Source organism: Giraffa tippelskirchi, chromosome 10 (assembly GCF_054371585.1).
Source record: "Giraffa tippelskirchi isolate mGirTip1 chromosome 10, T2T-mGirTip1v1.2.pri, whole genome shotgun sequence".
NCBI classification, from domain to species: domain Eukaryota; kingdom Metazoa; phylum Chordata; class Mammalia; order Artiodactyla; family Giraffidae; genus Giraffa; species Giraffa tippelskirchi.
This window is the reverse complement of record NC_137284.1, coordinates 156,409,282-156,422,457: the sequence shown is the minus strand read 5'-3', so window position 1 is coordinate 156,422,457 and position 13,176 is coordinate 156,409,282. Positions and strand designations below refer to the sequence as shown.

At 54.1% G+C, this 13,176-nt stretch overlaps 1 protein-coding gene across 20 annotated transcripts in view; it reads left to right on the top strand.

The window, feature by feature from the left end:
• The window catches only part of PRKAG2 (protein kinase AMP-activated non-catalytic subunit gamma 2), a 299,855-nt gene that overhangs the window by 138,413 nt on the left and 148,266 nt on the right, over positions 1 to 13,176 (top strand). The window contains exon 4 of one of the 20 annotated variants that reach the window (XM_081533503.1): positions 7,119 to 7,124. The exons of the other annotated variants lie outside the window; for them this stretch is intronic. Coding sequence (XP_081389629.1) covers positions 7,119 to 7,124 — 6 coding nt within the window. The remainder of the gene's footprint in view (positions 1 to 7,118; positions 7,125 to 13,176) is intronic. 20 annotated transcript variants of the gene reach the window in all.

Genomic DNA, 13,176 nt, shown 5'->3' with positions numbered 1-13,176 from the left:
CAGAGCTCCAATCACAATCTGACGCCCCGCCCAGGGTCCGCCCCCTCCCAACCCTGCCCTGTGTGTCCTCTCTGCCTGGTTCCGCACCCACCCGGGCCTCAGACATGAGCATCAGACTGTTGGGGCTCCCACCTCCTGCTCTGTGTCTGTGGCTCTTTCTGACGTTAAGGTTGAATTCGCCGAACACGTCTATTAAGCTCCTACCTTAGGATGTGGGTGTAGCTGCTGGGGACCGTGGGGAACAGGATAGGTGCTGAGCAAACACGCGTCCGTGGTAATTAAAGTGCATAATGAAATGTTAAGGAGTAAGCTGAGATGTCAGGAGGATCGATTTCAGTGTGCAGGAAGGCTGCTGTGGACAAGAACAGGCTCTAAAGCATTAGATCGCAGCCAGTGGGGAAGGGAGTGGAGGGAAGAGGGGGCAGAAGGGATCCAGGTGGGAGAAGCTGCGTGCAAAGGTCCAGGGCAGGTGTGGCCTGGCACGTGGAGCACCCCAAAGGGGTTCCCAATGCCCAGGGGGACTCGGGGAGTCTCCGACACCTGGAAGGCCATCCTCAGCGGGTACCACTCAGCCCAGCATCGCTCTCAGACGTTCGGGGAAAGTGGTGGCCATCACTGCCAGCTGACCGCCCTGCTCCTGACCTCCCTGCTGAGCTCAGTGTGGCCATCGCCAGGGCAGGGCCACCTCTGCAGCATCTACCTGACTGGTGGTGACTGGTTTGTCGGCGGGACAGGGTAGGGAGCAGATCCACTCCCAGAAAAGCAGGTTTTCTCTCAAACAAGGCACAATGGACCTCTGCTGCAGGTTCCCCCGTGCAGCCCCGGCAACTCCTAACACACCTCTGCTTCTCGAGTCTGCCCTCGTTGCAGGCTTCTCTGGGTCACGTGGCTGAGAGGGGCCTCTAGATCCACGATTATCTTCAGAAGATAAAGGAAAGAGAGCCCCACCGATTGTACTTTTCCCGCAGCTTCTCCTCCAGGTCCACGGCCCTGGGGATGTCCTCCTACAATCGTGCCTGGGCTCTCCAGGACCTGCCTCGAGAAAATTCAACCCAGAGCCTGATGAACCTGGCTGGGCTGTTCTCGTTAAACTCCTGAGCTGCTGAGACTGTCTCATTCTCTCTGCTTGTGACAGAATCTCTCTGATTCCTGTTCCTCGTCTTCCTCAGTCTCAGGACCTCGGTTTCATTTCATGCCAATGCGTATGGCTCGGTAGGGCAGGTGACAGTTATTCAGCGAGCTATATGGGCGAGTGTTGTTTTCATTTAGAAAGACTCTTAAAAAGGGAGAGAACTGGGGACTTCCCTGGCTGTCCAATGGTTAAGATTCCGAGCTTCCACTGAAGGGGGCGAAGGTTTGATTCCCTGGTCAGAGAGCTAAGATCTCACATGCTGCAAAGTAGGGCAAAAAATAAATAAATAAAGAGGGAGAAGTAAATCCCCCTTAGTTCCTTTTACCCCCCCCCCGCCATGAATGTAGATGTGAGGGTTGGAGCTCCGCAGCCATTTTGGGTCATAAGGCGACTGCTGAGGATGGAAGGAATGAGGTTAGTGGAGAATAAAGATAGGAGCCTGGGTTAATCTTGCGAAGCTGCCATACTAGCTATGGACTGCCTGTCTTTTAGACATTTTTTTTTTATGTGAAAGAAGAATAAACCTCTTTCTTGCTGAAGCCACTGTTATTTTGGATTTTGCTGTTAAATAAGGATAAACTTAACCAAAACTGATACAGCCTAAGATGGAACTTGATCCCTGCCAGGCATTCGGTAGCTACTTGAGGACCAGGCAGGAGATCCATGTGGGTGTGGCTCCTTCAGACCCAAGATACCCAGGCCCAGGTGGGTGAGGGCTGCCCAGACCAGGAAGAGCACGTGTCTCTGAGGTCATCCCATGGACCTCTGTCCGGCTCCATTTTCCCTAGAGCTGTGTGTTCACTGCACTGCAAGAAGACTCTCTATAAGGAAACTCTGATATTCTAAATTTAGACTAAAAAAATTAGGCCTGTGGGTGCTTTATACAAAGGGGCCATTTCTTTAAATTGCTGTGTCCCTTTCTGTGGACATATTTCGTATTTTAAAATATGACTTAGTTTGAGACGATCCCACTGCAGAGAGAGATGGATGAGCTATTCCAGCTGAAGGTGTAAAGGCAAATTCACACCCAGCTTTTGGGCCACTGTGGCGAGCTTGAGAGTAGCCATGAAGTCTGTACTCTGTACCAACATGGCTTTTTAAAAGAAAATTTTTACAGTTAACTGTAGACATTTTTAAAAATAATGGCAGAATATAATATATATTCATTTATTATTATTGTTATTATTTTGGCTGTGCTGAATCTTCGTTGCTGTGTGGGCTTTTCTCCAGTTGTGGTGAGCAGAGGCCACCTCTTGCTGCGGTGTGGGGGCTTCTCACTGAAGTGCTTCTCTTGTTGGAGAGCACAGGCTCACAGGCTTCAGTAGTTGCAGCACATGGCCTCAGTACCTCTGGTGCATGGGCTTAGCTGCTCCGAGGCATGTGGAATCATCCCAGACCAGGGATCGAACCCACGTCCCTTGCATTAGCAAGCAGATTTTTATCCACTGTACTACAGGGAAATCCAAGCATAAACTTTTTAAAATCAGAATACAGTTGGCATTCAGCACTGTATATGTTCAGGGTGGCCAGCATACCTCATGAAATTACTACAGTAAGTTTAATGAACATCCATCATCACAAATAGATACAAAATAAAAGAAAAAACAGTTTCTGTGTGATAAAAACTTTTCCGATTTCCTCCCTTAACAACTATCATACATAACATCTAGCAGCATTAGTTGTATCTTCATTTTTTTTAATTTATTTATTTTTAATTGAAGGATGATTGCTTTATAGGATTTTGTTGTTTTCTGTCAAACCGCAACACGAGTCAGCCATAGGTATACATATATCCCCTCCCTCTTGAAACTCCCTCCCATCTCCTTCCCCATCCCACCCCTCTAGGTTGATACAGAGCCCCTGTTTGAGTTTCCTGAAAATAATTACATACCTTTGTGACCATCTTCATCCAACTCCCCTCCCCGACATTCCACCCCCACCTCTGGTAAGCACCACTCTGATCTCTTTTTCTACGAGCTTGTTCGTTGTAGTTGTCGTTTTTTAAGTATTTATTTATGTTTATTTATTTGACAGCCTTGAGTCTCAGTTGAGGCATGTGGGATCCCTGACCAGGGATTGAACCCAGGCCCCCTGCATTGGGAGAGTGGAGCCTTGGCCACTGGACCACCAGGGAAGTCCTCGTTTGTTAGGTTTTGTTGTTGTCCAGTCGCTCAGTCACGTCTGACTCTTGGCGACCCCATGGACCTTGGTCGGCAAAGTAATGTCTCTGCTTTTTAATACGCTGTCTGGGTTTGTCATCGCTTTTCCTCCAAGGAGCAAGCGTCTTTTGATTTTGGTTTGGACGTATAATTGCCTACATCACTGTGTTAAACCCGATGTAGGGATTCACCATTTCTGTACATGTTTAAGTGAACCCCCCAGGGCACCCGGGCCCTGGCCTTCCTTGCTGTGCTGTATCTCTGGGCCCCATCAGTGGATAAGCCAGACACCCACAAGTTAACCCATCTGATAAATGTTATTTATTGCATATGTGTCGTGCTGGTCTGAGAATGGCGTGAAGACCACGGAGGAGGCTCAGTGGCTTGCACATAGGCAGAGGTAAGGGACGCTTGCCTGGAGAGGGGCCCCCAGGACAGGCACTAAGGCTAAACATTCAGGGGCTCAGGTGCAAGCCAGGGGGAGAAGGTGGCTGGCGTCTGCTCTGGACGCAGGGGTAAGGCTGGATTGGTGGAGACCGGGGTGGGGGGTCTTGCCTAGTCAAGGAAACATCTAGAAAGAGACGATGGGGCCAGACTTTAGAAAAATCTAGAATGCCAGCTGGAGGGTGAGCTGGGAACAGGGGCCCCTGGGAGGGGGGTGTGAGCAGGGGCGTCGTGTCAGGGGGGCCTCGGGGAAGGGGCTGGTGAGCTGAGACTCCACCAAGGGGAGCTTGTCCCTAGAGCGCAGAACCCTCCAGGACCTCCGTCGCAGCCTCCCTAGGGCCTTCAGGGATGTCGAGCCCTGAAGCAGCCCCCCACCCCGCCATGCACCCGTGGGCAGCCCCGTGGCTCTGAGCCTGGCTTCTTGCAGGCGGGTGTCTCCCAGTGCCGGCCAGGTGCAGACCCAGGTCACCCGCCTGGAGAACCTGATCTGAGCGGCATCTAGGGGAGAACAGAAGGCCACGTGGGAAGGGGCTGCCACGTCCCCGTCGTGAGCTATCTGTGATGACATCCCTTGCGTGGCTGCCTTGACATTTCATGTTCAGTCACTCTGTTAGGGCAGGAGGTGGGGCCCAGGGAGAGACGGGCACCCGGCGTCTCGGCCACCTCCTGGCATCACACCCCTCGCGGGGCCTCCCGTTGCTGCCCGTGTGGGGGGACCACACCCTCCCTGCTCCCCTGCAGGGCCAGCAGAGCATCCCCTTCTCTCCCACCCCACAAGGCTGCCCCCCACCGCCGGCCGTGACTCCTGGAGGAGACTGAGCCTGGAGTCCCCTCTGTCCTCCCTGCCTTTCATTCCTGGGTGACTCAGCCGCTCACGGAACAGCCGGAGCCCATCTAAAGGGACAGCAGAAGCGGCCGAGCCTAGAGGTGGCCTCTGAGCAGCTGTGGCCACGACCCTGAGGAGATGCCCAGATGTGCCCCAGAGAGAGGGGGGAAGCTCCGTGCCCTCAGGCCGGTGCTGGTGGACTGAGCACCCCAGGCTGTGCTGAGCCTGGAGGATTCCCCTCCCCTCCTCAATCTTCCAGGGTCTCCCTTCTATAGGATCACCCCCAGCGGGGCCCCAGTGGTGGGCGTGCAGCACTTGGGAGTACCCCCGTCCTGATATATTCGCTCGAATTCCTCCGGCACCAAGCGCCTTTGACACCACCTTGTTGATTCTTGAGGAACAGTGCAGCAAACTTGTAAAACCGTGTTCATGTAAATTTTGCTACGTGTCTGCCTACTCAGCCGTGTCCGACTCTTTGCGACCCCATGGACTGCAGCCCGCCAGGCTCCTCTGTCCGTGGGATTCTCCAGGCAAGAATACTGGATTGGTTTGCCATGCGCTCCTCCAGGGGATCTTCCCCGCCCAGGGATCAAACCCGGTCTCTTGCATCTCCTACGCTGGCAGGCGGGTGCTTTACCAACTGCGCTGCTACCACAGATGCTTACAGAATCATGTCCACCGTAGGTGGTGAATTTGCACAGTCCACACGCACTCGTATAACCGATGTTCGGACGAGGCAGAACATCACCGGCCCCCTCAGAAGCTTCTCCCGGGTCCCTGTGGGCACGCCCCACCCCCAAGATGAGCCTTGTCCGGCTTTGACCTTTGTGTGATGGGCCCACACAAAGTTTCTCCGTCTGGCTTCTTTCACCTGAATGCCAGAGATGCGGCCCCGCCCACAGTGTGGCTGAAGTTCATTCACTTCGTCGCTGGGTCACTGCTCTGTCCTCTGCGTAGACCACACCTCCTTCACCCCCACCTGTGCGCAGGCGGACGCTGGTCTCCAGTTGGGGGCTCTGATAAGTTCCCGCTGCTGCTGTGCCCGTTCTGGTACATCCTCCTGCCTTTGCGTTGGACACACGCCAGGTCTGCGGTAGGAGAGCACCCAGAGGAGAGCTGGTGCACCCAGCCTCCTCTGCCCATCGCCCAGCTCCACACCACGGTGGGTGTTCTCCTCACCTGAGCTGTAGCATCCCCAGGAGGCCCTCCGGGGTCCCCTGAAGGCTAGTGCCCGGCGTGCCCGGCGTCCCGCTCGCTGATCCGCTCCCCCACCAGCAGGGACTCAGGCCCAGCTTGTTGACTGCATACGGTGAAGGCAGGGGGGCCGGAACCTGGTGGATCAGGAGGAGTTGTGGTCTCTGAGGCCCCTTTCTTCCTGGGGCTCAGCGTTCGGGGTTTATTTATGACTGGGAACTGTAGCAGGACCTGGCTTGTAACCACCAGCTGTCACTATGGCAACTCTTCACTTACAACACTAAAAATAGATCCTCTTCGTCCCTGGGACAGAAAAAAAATTTAAGAAAATCGAAGTAGGGGAGGGCCTGTCTGCTCAGCTGCGGGCCCCCAGATGGATTTTGAGGTGCAGCGATGTAGCTCTTGGGGGTCTCTTTAACTGCCCACCCAAGAGCAGAAAGGGCTCGGGGTTGGGGGGTGGCAGGTCCACCCCGCTGGCCTTCTTCAGGCGGTGGGGACACTGGTGTCACCCCTGCCCTGACCTTGTCTGTCTTCTCCTTTATAGGCTGAACCACAGAAGTTAATCCGTAATTATAAAGTCATTTCTCTTGGGCTTTATTCAGTTTCTTAATCTTTAATCTCAATTCTTCTATGGGATTGTAAATATTTTTCAGGGTCAAGGACTTAATTAGTAGGGTGGTATGAGAACTTGAAATCCTGTCCTATGAGAAACAGTTGAAAGAACTGGACATACTGGCACGGGCAGAGGGACCTTGGGAGGACCGGGTGGGAACAGTCTTCAGATGCTTGTCCTGGTGTCGAGGGACTTCCTTCTTCCTCTCATGCCCCAGGAAAGCAGAACTCAGCTCCACGGACGAAGAAATATTTCCCCCCATGAAAATACGTATCTTTCTTTTTATTGCATTTTTTAAAATCATGAAAGTGAAAGGACAGTTCAAAACGTTTCTAAGCTGGGGAAAGCCTCCATAACGACAAGTCTGCACAGCACGCGAGTAGCTCTGTGGGTCTCTAAGGGGCACAAGGCTGGGGGCGGGGGGTGCTGCTGCGGGCGGGGGTGCCCAGTGTGGACAGGGTGGGGCCCAAGTCAGCTGCACTCTTTCAGCCTGCTGGGGTGGCCGTCCTCGAAGGTGGCTGTGCACGCTCAGGGGGTCGTCCGGGGCTCCCTGCCCTGCACCCCGTCGGTGCTCAGCCGCGTGAGTTGTTACCACTGGGAGCGTTCCAGCGGAGAGTGAGATTTGACACAGGATGGGAGGTTTATGGAGATGCTGAGGTCCTAGCTACGTGATTCTGGCAGGAGTGGAGCGCAGATGTGGGCGAGAATGAGAGACCAGCTGGAAACGTGGAGTGGTGGTGCAGACGGTAGCCTCCAGTGCACGGGCTGAGGCCAGGCAGGGGTACTCGGGAGCCTGGGCTTGGGCCGCTGCTAGGGAGACCCCCCAACTCTGCTCCAGTGGAGCCCTGACTGCCTGGGAGACACAGACGATGGCAGGCGGTGATACAGCCACTCCTTTCTCTTCAGTCTTTGATTGTAGTCAAGATGATGTAAAATGCACCATCTTAACTGTCTTTAAGCGTCTGGTTCAGTGGAATAAAGCAGTTTCACACTGACGTGTAACCATCACCATCATCCATCCAGAACCTTGTCACCTTACAAAACTGAAACTTTGTCCCCAATTAAACAACAGCTCCCCGTCCCCTGCCCCACCACCGTTCTGTTTTCTGTCTTCATGAATTTGAGTGTTCTCGGAACCTCGTGTGGGCTTCCCCGGTGGCGCTAATGGTAAAGAATTGGCTTGCGATGCAGGAGACACAGGACGAGGCATCAGTCCCTGGGTGGGGAAGATCCCCTGGAGGAGGGCATGGCAACCCACTCCGGTATTCTTGCCTGGAGAATCGCAAGGACAGAGGAGCCTGGCGGGCTGCAGTCTATCATTCGGACACAACTGATGAAGCATGAGCTCAGTATCCTCATACTGTGTTTGTACTTCTGTGACTGGTGCTGTAGCGTGTGTCAGAACGTCCTTCATTTTTTACGACTGAATAATATTCCATTGCATGTAACTGCTGTGTTCACTGACCCATTCATCTGCTGTGGACGTGCTCTCCCTACCTCGATGGCTAGCCCCTTGAGACACTGAGGGCCTGTTCCTCTCACCCTGGACAGACTCGAGCTCACTTCACGTGCTGGCGGGCCCTCCTGGGGCTGCACATGGGTCCACACCGAGAGGGCCCCATGCCTCCCCTTATGGGAGGTGAGGAGGTACTACTGGGGGTCAGCCCCCAGGGGACCTTAGGAGCAGCCCTGTGCCGTGTGATTGGAGGACAGTGAGCACCCCCAAGACCCCTCATCTGACTTTCTCAAGGTACCAGCTTTGGTTCCTTAGGGCTCAAACGGTAAAGAATCTGCCTGCAATGCAGGAGACATTAAACCCAACCCAGGTTCAATCCCTGGGTCAGGAAGATCCCCTGGAGAAGGAAATGGCAATCCACTCCAGTTTTCTTGCCTGGTGAACTCCGTGAACAGAGGAGCCTGGCAGGCTACAGTCAGGCTACAGTTGCAAAGAGTCGGACATGACTGAGTGACTAAATTTCACTTTTCACTTTGGCCCCAGCATCACCCTCTGTCCCATCGAGCCCCCCAGAGGCTCTGCCTCTTCAGCCTGTGCAGATTGGCACCAGCACCCATGCAGGAGCTGGCTTATCACACCGAGCGATGGTGATGGGTGAGGAATGGTTATTCCAGTGAGGAACTGTGCAACGGTCAGGAATGCTGAGCCGGGGAGCTGGTCTGAGGACACAGGGCTCTTAGAAAAGATGGTGGAGACAGCCCAAGAAGCCGGGAGGACTTCCGGGAGGAGGCAGTGGACTGGAGACGTGCCTGGTGTTGTCACAGGAGAGTGGGAGCCAGCCCAGCCTTCTGAGGGGTCTAGAGGGTTTCCCTGGACCAGGGAGGGGCTTGGAGTCACCTCTTCCCCAGGTGTGATGTCCTCAGGCGGGACAGAGCTGACGCACCATGGAAATCCTCAGTCCCGGGCTTAAGAAGAGGAGTAGGAAGACCTCCGAGGCCAGAAAGGCCAACAGTTTATTTGATTGGGTTAGTTGAAGCATGGTCATTATAGAGGAAGGTCTCCAAAGGCTTGAGGAGATTGGAAAGTTAGCCTAGATTCTCATGTAAGACCTGCTCTCTCTCTCTCTGTCACACACACACACACACACACACACACGGGAAGGCCCAAAGGACACCCCTTTCAGCAGGACCATGACACACAGTTTGTAAGGGAAGCCCCACCGCTTTGACATGCTCTGCGGCCACTCTCCTGGAGATCAGAGTTTACGGGGGGAACCGCAGCCACTGCACTGGGAATCCTAAATGCAGTGCCGATCACTGGACTCCGGGCAGCAGGCCCACGTGGCAACACTGAAGCCCCCAAGACAAGACGGGTGTGCTGACCGTAGAGACAATGGGGTCAAGAGGCAATGAAAACAGTCTGACTGCAGCAGACCCATGGCTGGTTGATCTTGGCGGTCCTAGAAATGAGATTGACGGGGGCCTCAATTCTTACTTGAAAATAAGTGACCAGTGAGCTCCAGGTCAAGTGAACAACAGTCTAACTTGAATCATAAAAAACAGAGCATCGTGGCCCCCTCAGTTAATCCTGAGGCTTGAGCCAGTTTTAACAGACCCAGAGCCAGAAAGGTAGACTACTGTCCTTTCTCCAGCCTTCCCCAAAGCTGCCTGTGGCTTCTTAGCAGGGCGAGCATATTGGCAAAAAGGTGAGAATTAGACTCTTCAGAGGTGAGTGGACGTTGACTCGTCTGAGCTGACGTGAACCCCAGGAGACCCAGAGCGCTGCTGTGTCCCACCCGCCCCCGGCAGGAGCTTAGGGGAGGAGGAGGGCCTGGTGACTCCAGCAGAGAATTTCTGCCGCTTCCTCGTGGAGGGTGAAAGCGTTTCCCCTTGGCAGACCTCAGTTTCCCCGTTTCTGGAGGCGGAGACCTGGGACAGGCGGGAAGGGAGGGTAAGGGGCTAGGGCTGCTGGAGGCTCAGAAGCAGGAGCTGTTGGAAGGTTCAGAGGCATCTGGGGAAGTGAGGAATGTTCTGTAATCAGAACCAGCGGCCGCGTCTATCTAATCAGCATGAGTGTGTGTTAGCAGCACATCCAGAATAAGAACGTGCCTGTGACGGGCCAGCCCAGGAGCGGTCTTGGTGTTGAGCTGCTGGCTGACGGGGGACCCGAGGTGCCCGCTCTCCATCCCCGACCCTCGCTGGCATAGAACCCCGAGAGCATCTGTCTGTCCCCACCAGAACCTTGCTGGTTTCAAGAGGACGGATGGAATGCCTCCATACCCCCTCCCACTTCCTATCTGTCATTCATTTATGAGCCCCTAAGAGGGGCCGCTAGGAGGGAGAGCCTGCGAGTGACTGACAATAGATGCCCATCCTGGGCAGGTGTGATGCCCAGGGCAGGAAAGGGGCCCTGGTGTCTGGGGAGGAAAAGACAGGTCAGTGAGGGTAGGAGAAGGAACAGTTTTCAAGCAGTCCTACCGCCTTGACAGCCCTGCCAAGAGCAGGTCTTTCAGGCCCCACCGGCCACAGGTAGGGAACAGCATTTAGCTTTGCTCAGAGAGGACTCGTCCCAAGGACAGTCTCGGAGCCCCTGGCCAAGATGCACAGCCTTTGTGCTACGTCCACAGGAAACTGAAAGTGTTAGTAGCTCAGTCGTGTCTGACTCTTTGCGACCCAATGGACTGTAGCCCTCCAGGCTCCTCTATCCATGGGATTTCCCAGGCAAGAAGACTGGAGTGGGTTGCCATTTCCTCCTCCAGGGGATCATCCCGACCTAGGAATAGAACCCCGATCTCCTGCATTGTGGGTATGTAAACAGATCTCAGAGCAGAAGGAATCTAAAAGGCCTTCATCCCAGCCTCCGGCTTTCTAGTAGCTGCAAGATCAGTGTACCTGGTATACAAATGAGGCACATGGAGCTCAGATTATTTGCACAAACACCAAGCAACTAAATATGCCAGAGTCCCCAGAATAGTTTCAATCTCTAGAAAAATATTGTTTTGTTTAAATACGTATGCAACTGAATAGTTCATATGTGTGCAAGTTTTGTTGTTGTTGTTTTTGTTGAATCGTTGTCATGTCTGACTCTTTGTGACCCTCTGGACTGAAGTACGCCAGACTCCTCTGTCCTCCACTATCTCCCGAAGTTTGCTCAAACTGATGTCCACTGAGTCGATGATGCCATCCAACCATCTCATCCTCTGCCGCCCTCTTTTCCTCCTGCCTTTAATCTTTCCCAGCATCAGGGCCTTTCCCAATGAGTCGGCTCTTTGCATCAGGTAGCCAAAGTACTGGAGCTTCAGCATCAGTCCTTCCAATGAATATTCAGGGTTGATTTCCTTTAGGATGGACTGGTTTGATGTCCTTGCTGTCCAGGGGACCCTCAAGAGTCTTCTCCAGCACCACAGTTCGAGAGCATCAATTCTTTGGTACTGAGCCTTATTCAGAAAGCACAAAGGCATATGGTAAAAAAGTAAGCATTCTTCCACCCTGGACCCGGTCCCTCTGCCCAGAGCCAACAGTTACTTCATGTCCTTCAGAGACAGTCTATGCATTGTTGAGTTTTTGTGCTTTTGTTTCATTTCTACACCTTGGTTTTAACCCCTAGGCAACTCACACTGGCAGTCCTTCCTGGTGGCGCATCAGGAGATGCCCTGTTCATTTCCATGGTTGTGGGGTGCTCCGTTATGCCCTGGAGAAGGCAATGGCAACCCACTCCAGTGCTCTTGCCTGGAAAACCCCATGGATGGAGGAGCCTGGTGGGCTGCAGTCCATGAGGTCTCGAAGAGTTGGACACGACTGAGCGACTTCACTTTCACTTTTCACTTTCATGCACTGGAGAAGGAAATGGCAACCCACTCCAGTGTTCTTGCCTGGAGAATCCCAGGGACGGAGGAGCCTGGTGGGCTGCCGTCTATGGGGTCGCACAGAGTCGGACACGACTAAAGCGACTTGGCAGCAGTAGCAGCAGCAGCCATTATGCCCTGAACTGGTCCTCCATTGATGGAGCTGTTCTCAATCCTTTGCAGTTAAAAAGCCTTGCAACAGATATTGTCGTAGGTACTTCTCATGCATGTGTGTAAATATATCTGTGATAGAAACTCCTAGGTGTGGGATTTTCTTCCTTGGTGGTCTAGCAGTTAAGACTCCAAGCTTCCACTGCAGGGGGCTGCAGGTTCAATTCCCTGGTCGGGGAGTCAAGATCTCACATGCCGCCAAAAAAGAAAAGAAAGAAATTCCTAGGAGTTTGTTGGGCCAAGGGTGCCATGGATTCTTACTGTGAGAGCTCTCGCCGAATCGCCCTGCGTGGAGGTCATACTGTGTATTCTCTGCAAGCGCGCCTTCTCCCAACATCCTCCGCACATGCGGAAATGAGTGCTCCTTGATCTTTGTCGTCGTGGTGGTTTCAGAACTGAGCTATGATAGATAACCTTGGTGCCGGGATGGGGGCAGAGACACCATGTGATGCGGGGCCATCCCCTCTCCGGGATCATGAGTGTTTCCGGGTGTCACAGCAGAGTTGCCCCTCCCTGTCCTGCAACAGCTCCTGGGGCTACTGATGTATTTCCACACGTGTTGCCCCCACAGATCCACCTACCACCCCACCCCCTCCCCCAACAAAGGAGGTGGTCCTGGGATTCCGTCCCTTGACCTTTACCTGAAGCACTGCAGTCCTGGAAACATGGTGAGCTGACGGCAGCACCCCCGATGTCAAGGACAGATGCAGGAGGCTGCCCACGGTCCCGTCATACACAGTCTGCCACCTGCAGGAACCTTCGCTGCTCTGCCTGCTGTTGCGGGGCGCCTGGGATCTTCCCAAAGGCATAGAAGCCGAGGGCTGCTAGAAAACTCTACATCCCAGCCTCAGGGGCTTAACACTCCCTTCCTACCTCCGCTGTTCTTTAACCCGGGCTGCAGGCCGCCTCGACTGCCCTGCCCTCCTCTGTGTGCCTGGGGGTTCAGGGACGCCCCCCACGCCCAGGTGACGCTGCCTGAGTCCAATCCAGCCCCCCACTTTGGCACTTTTCCTGGCCCCGCCTCCTGGAAGCCACGCCTCCCCGTACCCTCCGTTCCTCCCGGCCCCTGTGGTGCTCCTGTGCCAGGGCTTCCTCTAAGGTGTCCTCACCCCTGGCGTCCTCCTCTCTGCCCCCCACTCACCTGTTAGATCCTTGTCCCCCTCTCTTCAGCCCTGAGACCCTTGGGCGATTGTTCATGGAATGAATAAACAAGGGCTCCTTCTGCTCCAGGAAATATGTCCTGCTGTGGATCCAGGTCCCTGTCCTCCAGCTTGGACTCAAGGAACTTGAGGGACTCTGGAGACTGGAAAGTTTCTAGTCTGTTCTGTGGAATGTTG